The sequence below is a fragment of the Propithecus coquereli genome, unplaced genomic scaffold (assembly GCF_000956105.1).
Source record: "Propithecus coquereli isolate 6110/MARCELLA unplaced genomic scaffold, Pcoq_1.0 Scaffold6, whole genome shotgun sequence".
NCBI lineage: Eukaryota > Metazoa > Chordata > Mammalia > Primates > Indriidae > Propithecus > Propithecus coquereli.
In genome coordinates, this window is record NW_012151951.1 from 11,254,045 (window position 1) to 11,263,981 (window position 9,937).

General features: G+C 36.9%; 1 protein-coding gene across 1 annotated transcript in view; it reads left to right on the top strand.

Annotated features, from left to right (window-relative positions):
- Nucleotides 1–360: 360 nt before the first annotated feature.
- Nucleotides 361–9,937, top strand: part of SIK2 (salt-inducible kinase 2) — a 140,773-nt gene continuing 131,196 nt past the window's right edge. The window contains exon 1 of the mRNA XM_012659203.1: nucleotides 361–562. Coding sequence (XP_012514657.1) covers nucleotides 428–562 — 135 coding nt within the window. The 5' untranslated portion in view covers nucleotides 361–427. The remainder of the gene's footprint in view (nucleotides 563–9,937) is intronic.

Here is a 9,937-nt window from a genome sequence, read left to right on the forward strand (position 1 = left end):
CCCTCGGCACCGCCCACCAGGGCTCGCTCTTGCCCTTCGGCTGGAAGGCCGAGGAACGGAGCGGGCCGGGCGACGAGCAGCGGCGAGGCGGAGGGGAGAGGCGAGGGCGCCAGAGCCGGAAGGAGCGCGCCGGCCTGGCCCGGCGCCCCTCCCCGCGCGTCGGCCCCCACCTCTCTCCCGCCCGCCGCCGACGTCGGCGGTGCTCCGGTCGCCATGGTGACCAATCGAGGCCCGGGCCCGCCCCCGCCCCCCTGCCCCGGCCCCCTGACGTCGGCGCACGTCAGCGGCGGCGCGCGCCTGGCTGGGCCCTGCGGAGCGGGAGGGAAGGAGCGAAGGAGCAAGCGGAGCGGTCGTCGCCCGAGCCGAGCCGCGCCGCCAGCCCGCCAGTCCGCGCTCCTGTCCGCCGTGTCTAGCAGCGGGGCCCAGCATGGTCATGGCGGATGGCCCGAGGCACTTGCAGCGCGGGCCGGTCCGGGTGGGGTTCTACGACATCGAGGGCACGCTGGGCAAGGGCAACTTCGCCGTGGTGAAGCTGGGGCGGCACCGGATCACCAAGACGGAGGTGCGGCCCGGGGATCGGCGGGAGCGTCCGAGGAGAGGGTTCGGGAGAGGAGCTGTTTACCGAGAGGGGCGGCAGCAGTGGTAGGACCAGGGAGACCCGAGAGGCCGCGCCACTGGCGGAGGCGAGCGGGCCTGGGACTGTGAGGACCCAGGAGGTGCAGGGGGTCGGTGAGCAGCGAAGGGATCGGGCCGGGTCAGCCGGACCCGAGTGTCGTCCGACTGGAAACCCGACCGGCCGGGGCTTTGCTTTCCCCTTCGCCACCCCCGGTGGTCACACGGAATTTCGCCCAGAGCTCCCACCCGGGCCGTGACCTGGTCTGTGGCCTCCGCTCCGGAGCGCAAGTTCCGCGTCTTCCCTGCTTTCGGCTGGGGGTGGGGTGGGAGGGGAAGTCTCGGTGCTCCCGGGCTGCGCCGACAGAGACGTCGCTAGCCGGAGGAGGGGACCGCCTGCGCTTGGGCTCCGCGGATGGGGGATCGAGCGGCCCCGGCGACCCCGGCGTCCTTCCCCTGCTCAGCGAGGAAGGGGCCCCGGTGGCCGGGAATGCCCAGACAGCCACTGTCCATCTTCTCTCCTTCCTTTTGCCCCACAGTGTCTCTGATTTGCTGTTTGGCTGGCTTGATCTCTTGCCTAGGGCATTTCCATCTAATACTCCAGACAATAGAACTGGTGAAAATGGTCATCTCTGCATTTGCACAGTTGGTGGGTTGGTCTTTCTTGTCTAGGGTTGTCCCTTTACCAGGTGTGCGTTCTGGCTGTGAATACGCATTCCTTAAAGCCACATCGGATTCCGCTCTACTCATAAAGCCCTCGACTGCTTCCTGACGGTGAATCCAGCACCCCTCTTCATTGCACATTCTAATGCACCGCACATATTTTCTCACAAGTCTCTGTTCTTACCTAACCCGCCTCCCTTCCACTGCCTCAAGCTGCTCTCCTCAGGGTCTCTATTTTAAGACGTGCAAATTAAATACCTTAGCTTAGAGAAACGGTGGAAACAAACCCATTCTTTAGAATAAAATCTAGTGGTTTTGATGTATCTACTCTGCTTTATTGTAGTTGCTACTGGAGTTTCATCCTTTTTTATTTTCCCCCCCAGTTTTCAACCTATTCCGTAACCTTGTTAGTACGAATGTACTAGAGTTTGAATGTGGAATAAGGTAGGACTTTTTTTCAGAACGACTTAGGTAAGGCGAAGGGCATTTGGAAACTGGAGTGATTTTTGTGGCTGTTGTACTTAGAAGTTTTGCTTAATGTCGGTTTCCAGAAGGAAGAGATATATGTCATTCAGTCCTACTCACTTTTTGCCTTCGACTGATCCTGAAGCAGTCTAGATCTGACTTATTTTGTAGCATCAGGACCAAGGTCACAGATTTTCCTCTCACAAATTTACCAGTATTAGCAGTTTAGATTGTTTGTAATGATAGAGATAATCTGGCTATGGTGAGATTACTAAATCTTTGCATAACTTAATCTGATCCCAGCAGTTTTAAAAATGAAGAAATTGATTCCATTCCTCTGAAGAGCCATGGCCTTATACCATGCCATTTCCTCTGGACTTACATAAAAACAAGGCATTTTAAATGCATAGTTTTACAAGTCCTTGCTTAATGACTGTCTGAAAAATCAAACAAATTGCAAGTTATAGAGAGGTTCTACAGAACTTTTGAACTAGAGTGTATGTTAGAATTATTCCAAACCCATCAGTTCACAACATTTTTTTTCCCATCAGCTCTTATTGGATTCATAGCAAGATTTAATTAAGTCAGTTGTTATTTATCAGGTCAAATTTAGTTAATACAGTATCTATTTAAGAGCTGCTTAAGTGGAACTGATAGTGACTGACACTTGAGGTTGACAATTCAAACGGTGTCCCCTTTAAACTGATATATTTTAGAGAGCTAGGGGGCACTGTAGAGTAATATCGTGGTTTGACTATCACAGTGAGATCAATGCATTCATTTGTAATTGAAGGTACAGGTTAGATAATGAAAGAGCATTTAGATCCTAAATTGGTGTGTAGTATATGTGTTTTAAGTGATTTAGGTTAAAAGCGAAATTTTTAGTCCACAGAAATCATCTCCCTTGTGCTCTTCTAAAGAAGTCGTTAACATAAAAACTAATAGTGTAAATTTAAGATGGGTGAGTGTGTTTGTAGTAATTTGGTGCAATTAGAGATAATGTGGAGGGGGTGAAGGAAATGTCAAGGCAATTGCTGACCAGAAAAGTTGCTGTAGATCTCTAGATTAGTGAAGTTGCTCTATGAATTTTTATAGGTAATTTACATTGATAATTGTTTAGCAAGGGCACAGATACAATTGTTTCATAAAGTATTCTATTTGTTAATGAGGTTTTTTTTTACAGCAGTATTTGTTAACTTCATTCATTCACTGGATAAATATGTGTGTTTTTGATAAATACAACAACTACCTTAAAAACTATAAGATGACAGTGAAAACTTTGTTTTATTTTAAATTATTTTAGGTTCTCATGGCTGAACAGACTACAGTAAACATAGAGCAATAAATATGGTGTAAAAAACAATTATGGTATAAACAAACAAATATGGTATAAAAACCAAAATATCATTATAAAAGTTTCTTCATATACTGTATTTTACATCAATATAAGTTTGTATGTTTTAAAACTTAGAGATCTTTTTTCCCCTAAGTTTGATCCTGAGATAAATTTTAGGATTTACCTTAAACATCTATGTGATGAACAATTGGAACTTTTATTTTTAATTGGCTCTTCTCTGTCTCTTGTCCTGTATCACTCAAAAATGATCTATTTTCTACAGAGCTTGGGAGATCCAAGTCTGTTTCCCTAAAAAAAAAAAAAATAGACAGAAGAGATCTTCATTTGGTTTAATCTATCAAGTAGCTTAACACTGTTTAAGAAATACAATTACATCATCATACAAAGCGGTATTCTTATGTTATTAAATCTCTGTGAATTTTAGACACAAAAGGGAAAGCAGGTGGTGGTGAAATCCAGCTTCCTAATATAATACTTCATAAAAGCTTTGTAGTGTTGGTTTGTGGTTTGTGAATTAGAGAACCTAATTTTATAAAATTAGCATAATGGGAAAAGAATAATGGCATTTAAGCTGTTAAACTATTTTAGGCAGTAGTGGTTGCTAGTTTGCTAATCCATGAATGTCCTTGAGTAGTGTTTTATTTTATTAATACTACACAGTACCAGGAAATAATTTTTTCTTTCTACGTAATCGTATAGCTAGTCTTTTATCTCTTAAGTAAAATTCTAGAAAAGCCACTTATGCCCTTAAATTTTTTTTTGTTTTCTCTTAAAGAAATAGTGTCTTACTATAAAAGATATAAAAAATAAAGAAAAGTGCATAAAAAAGTATATGTATAATTCTTCCACCAATGGGAATAAACCATTCTTAACATTATGACATATTTCCCCCTAGTCTTTTTATTTAAATGCATTTTTTCCATAGATAAGAGCACATGATACACTGTAAATTGTATTTTTTCCACTTAACATTATCTAAGCATTTTGCTTCTTATATATAACTTTATAAAACATTTTTAATAGATGCATAGTGTTCTACCTTATGGATGAATCCAATTTTACTTAATGATTCCTTTATTATTGAATGTTATATAGTTTCCAGTTTTCGCTTATAGTAAATAATTTGAAGTAAACATTTTTGTGTATATTCTATGTCTGCATATTACATTTTTTTAAGGAGGAAGAATTGCTGGTAAATTCCTAGAAGGGAATTTACTAAGTGAGAAGGTATCATTTCTACATTAAAGAGTAGTATATGTTTATTACCAAATCTATCATGTTTATTATTGAAAAACTTAAAAGTATAGATAAATTAAGAGAATTACCAGGCCGGGCATGGTGGCTCACGCCTGTAATCCTAGCACTCTGGGAGGCCAAGGCCGGAGGATTGCACGAAGTCAGGAGTTCAAGACCAGCCTGAGCAAGAGTGAGACCCCCGTCTCTACTAAAAATAGAAAGAAATTAGCTGGACAACTAAAAATATATAGAAAAAATTAGCCGAGCATGGTGGCGCATGCCTGTAGTCCCAGCTACTTGGGAAGCTGAGGCAGGAGGATCGCTTGAGCCCAGGAGTTTGAGGTTGCTGTGAGCTAGGCTGACGCCACGGCACTCTAGCCCGGGCAACAGAGCAAGACTCTGTCTCAAAAAAAAAAAAAAAGAGAATTACTCATAATATGTATCGAGATAACTATTATTAGTTATCTTTCAGACCTTTTCTGTGACAGATAACTGAGTTTTCCCCAACACCGTACTTCTTGTATTGCTTAGCTAAAGAACATATAAATGTGTGGTCCATAGAATCTTACAGATATTTCAGAGTTTCTGAAAATTACCTTTTTAAAATAGCGCGTAGGTGTTAGGCTACTTACTTATCCTTCAGAGAACCTGGGATGCAAAACTGGTATCAAGGACATTCTGAAAATCGCTTCGTTGACTGAAAAGCTTTCTATGTGCATTTTGGGGCATTTATAATTAGACATAATTCTTTAACTATTACCTTAAAATGTAAGATTTTTTTAAAGCTTTCCAAAATAGGTAAAAGTATCAAAATTACATTTTTGTAGCAAAGGTAAAAACAAGAGAAGGGCATCTTACACCCTAATTAGGATGTTTCTTGAAAAGGACTCATTGTTTTAAATAAATTTGAGTTGTATATTTTGCTTTAAAATTTTAAGACTCCTCTCAATAGTCTTGGAATTAATCTTGCACCATGAAATATTCCAGATTTCAAGAAGCAGCTGTACTATATGCAATGAAAGGACTTTTTACAAAACAACTTAATTACTTATATTTGTATCTAGTCCTATGTATAATCTTTAATTGTGTATCGAAATAAAAATTATATTTGTCATGGAATATATATGCTTTCTTAGAATTATTCTCTAGTTTCTTGAAACTTCAGACAAGTAGTATTTGTCAAATTATTCTGCTAAATATTGTTCAAAATGATCTGTTCTTTTTTGGGGGGGAACAAACATGCAAAATAAGAGTTGTGTAAATTTTTATATTTTTGTAGAAATTTTTAACTTTAACAGAGTTTAATGTGTTCTGATTTTAAATCCTCTGGGAAATTCTATCTCAATACCAGGCAATTAAGAAAACATTTATTTGGAAATAACTGAAACTGACCTCTCTTCTTGGATTCACATGATGACATTTGATTTATGACCCACTACTGATTACAAATTCATTTCCTTGGAGGCAGATGGATTCCAGAATTCATTAAGATCTCTTTCTTTCCTCTGTAGTGTACCTAATACCTCTCCTGTTTTCCACCTCCATCTTTTTGAAATAAACTATTTAAAAGTTTCTTTATACAGAACATTTGTGGAGAATGTTTTCCCATCCTTCAAAGAGAAACAGTTTGAGATTATTAGAAGATTGAAAGACAATTAAACTTGGGAATTTCATCAGGAACTCTTCATTTTAAAAAAACATTTAAAAAATATACAGATTAAGAACTGAATCTTGGATGAATTAAACTGAGAAACAATGCTAAAATTTGTTTTAAATTCTTCTTTAAAGTAAACATCGTATTTATATTATTTTTTCCCGGTTACAGAAGTTATGCATGGTCACTGTAGACATTGTTGAAAAGCCCAAAGAAGAAAATAAACAATCTTGCTTCTACTTTCCAGACCCAGAGATAACTGCTGTTAATATTTGCTTCATATCCTCTTAGTTATTCACGTATATTTTATGTGTATGTAATAAAGTTGTCATCTATACATACAATCTGTGTTTTTTACTTAGCGTGTTATTAACATTCCTCTAAGTTAAAAAAAGAACTGTCTAAAGCATGATTAAATAGTATTCTTGCATATGACCATCGATATTTTATTTAATCAATTTTCTGTTATTGAACATTTAGTTTATTTCTTTCTCTTGCCCTTTTTCTTAAATAATGTTTCAGAGGACATTCCTCTTCATACATCTTGGTGCACGTATCTGATTATTTCCTCAGGGTAATTCCATAGCAATGGAATTCTTGGATCAAAGAATATGTACATTATACATCTTATGGCATGAGATGCCAAATTACCCTCCAGAAAAGGAATACCCATCAATTTTCACCAGGAAGAACACACATTTCCCAGGAATATTATTTTCTAAATCTTTGTCAGTTTGATAGGGGAAATTAATACTCTCTGTTATTTTTTAAAAATTTTTTCTACTTTTATCTGACAAAAATTTTTATTTGTTGTTTTAATTTGCATATCTTTGATTACTTTGTATAGTTTTATATGATGACTATTTGCATCTCTTTTGTAAATTGCCTTTTTGTCCTTTGGCTCATTTTTTAATTGCATTGTCTTTTTTGTTGATTTGTGCTTTTAATATAGGAGATTATTTTTAATCACTTCTTTTATAGTCTTAAAATTTCTCAGCTTAATTTTTATGGATATAAAAGCATAGGGCCATAGAGCTTTCCTCCAGTCTGTTTTCCTTACCATTAATAGTCAAATTTAAGTCATAGTGAGGATTTACTATTTAAATACTTTCAGTCTAAAAGTTAAATTTATATCATAAAAAAGTCTAATTTTTATTTATTCTGAGAAGGTAACTAGAGAATTCCATGTCAGTTTTACTATTAACTTTTACTGCTTTCAGAAATCTTTTTATTATAGATCACTCAATCACAGACACTTTTCAATCATACGATAGGCTGGTATATTGTAATTCTATCAGTGATTTGTTGTATAAGTTGAAAAGTATATTTATTTTTTTTAATTTCAAAGATATGATTGTATAATAGGGCTAATGCTACTTGGTACTTCAGAAGGACAGAGTAGAATTAGTATATTAGTAGTAAATAGCACTGAAGCAAATATCAGAGACAACAAACACGTTAATCTCTCTGATTAGTTACTAGAATAGCTCTTATTGTGTAACTTCCTTATAAAGTCCTCAAAAGCTTCTTTTTTTTTTTTTTTAATCTGTGGATTTATAGAACCCAAAAGCTACTTTCATATGTGTGGTTTCTTTAAATGCATGAGATTAATATTTCTTTTATGAGAAGTGAAATAGCTTTTTTCTAAAATTATCAAAGACAAGATAACATTAATAATTTAAAAAATTAAAAAAATTGCTTTTATTCATCAGCTTAACATCTTTTTTTCATTTCTGCTCTTACATTTAATTCCCTGTCCTTACAAATTTGTATTTTACATAGTTGTTACTTTTGTGTATATTTTCTAAAATGTAACATTGTTGGAAACATCTCTATGTATATGATGTTCTTAATATTTAAATCATAAAATAATATAGCCATTTTCTAGAGAATTTAGAAAATGAGAAAAATGAAAACTAATAATTTCATAGACAGGAGTTAGCGTAGATGATAAGTAACTTTTATTTTCCTGGGTTTTCTTATTAGAAAAATAATACATGCTCACCGAAGAAAAATTGCACAGAAAAGTATAAAGCAGTAAAATAAAATAATCCATTATCTTTTCACCCAATAGCATTTTTATCATATTTGTATCTGGTTTTTCCTGGTCTTTTTCTACACCTATCTTGTGTTGAGACTGCACTGATAATCCTCATTTTCTAATACTCTATTGAATATATTGACACATAAGTCTTTGTCATCATTTCAGATTATTTCCTTCAAATAATTTCTCAGAAGAAGAATCCTTAGTCTAAATGGGATGGATGATTTTTAAGGATTTTAATAAAGACTACCAAATTGCTTTCCAGAAAAACTATGACCTATTTTATATTTCTGCCAGGAATATCTAAAAATGGCCACCTTATTGAACCTTAGCTCGTAAGGGTATTTATTTTTTAACCTTTGTAAATATAATACGTGAAAATGGTATTTTGCTGTTTTTAATTCACATTTTCCTCAGTGTTTCAGAAGTTGAATATTCAGTGTTACTTTATACAGAATTTAGTTTTATAGTAATCATTCTAGTTTTTCCTATATGTCCTTCAGAGTTATAAAGGAGACCTTCCTTTTGTCCTCTAGTAGATGAATATTAGTTTTTCTATCATCATATAAATTCATTGAAGCTTTTTTTTTAAATAGCACATGTATAATTAAGAATTAGAGAGTTGATTAGATGAACAACTATAAGAGAGGGATCTCTCAATTTATGGAGTCCCTTGCTTGCCCTTCTTTCTTGTGACCATGCAGATTTTGTCTCTGGTATTGTGCTCAGAACTAAACAGGTGAAAGGATGTAGACAGAAAGATTCTAGAAAACTAAATTCATACTCATCTTTAAAATGAACTTTTGGAACATGACCTTTTTGTAAATTGAGGACTTTTCAGTACACCATTAAGAAAATCCCAAAATGTAAGTTTTTGTTGATAAAATTTGTTCATTTTGTTCTCATAGACCTATTAAGTTCCTTGAGGGTAGGAATCAGATTTCATTCATTTTTGTATCTCAGGCATAATTCCTGGCACACAATAGGTGCTCAGTAAATGTGTAACTAATCGGCTCTTTGAAATAGTGAAAAGATTGAGCTTGGAGTTAGAAGACCAAGGGTTTTTGTCTCTTAACTTACTAGAGTTTTAGGACATTTGTAGATTATGTAACATCTTTTGAACTTCTGTTTCATTAGCTCATGGGTATACTGCTTGTTCCATTTACTTCACAGAGTTGAGAAATAAATGAGATAAAATATGTTAAAGTAGCTGATAAAATTTTGAAAGTGCTGTGCAGTTGTGAAAGTCATCATCATCATCATTGTATGTTTCTCTGGGAAGTACTTGGTAAAGGGCTCCGTTGTTAGGAAGTTACCTGGAAGAGTTTGGCAGAGACTGTTAGCTAATCACCAAAAATCCACTGTTTCCTCTTCCTTCTAGACCTACAACTGGACTGTTTCTATGCCTCCCTCACATTTAGGTGTGGTCATATGACTGAGTTCTAACTAATGGGATGAGCAGAAATAATATGTACCACTTCTAGGCCTGGCCCATGAAAACTTCCCATGAGGACCCGTCCAAGCCCTTTTTTCCTTCTGTCTAGCTGGAAAGAAGATCACCTTCAGGTTAACCTTGGAATCCACATGTTAAAGATAGTAAAGCCTCCTTGAGCTGAGTGTGCCTGCTAATTTCACCCATCCAGTCCTGCTACATGAGTAAGAAATAAACTTCCGTTGAGCTTGAATCATATGTTTTGAGGTCTTGTTGGCAAAGCAGACTATCCCTATCACAAGGAACACACTAACATATGTTCTACTTTTTCTTTAGAGAAGCATAATCCTCTTAGCCTTACAAACAAGGGGTAACAATGTAAAGAAATAAATATATATATTTGTGGTCATAGATAGGTAAGTAGGTAGAGCCTGTGACCCATAAAGAAATAAATATATATATTTGTGGTCATAG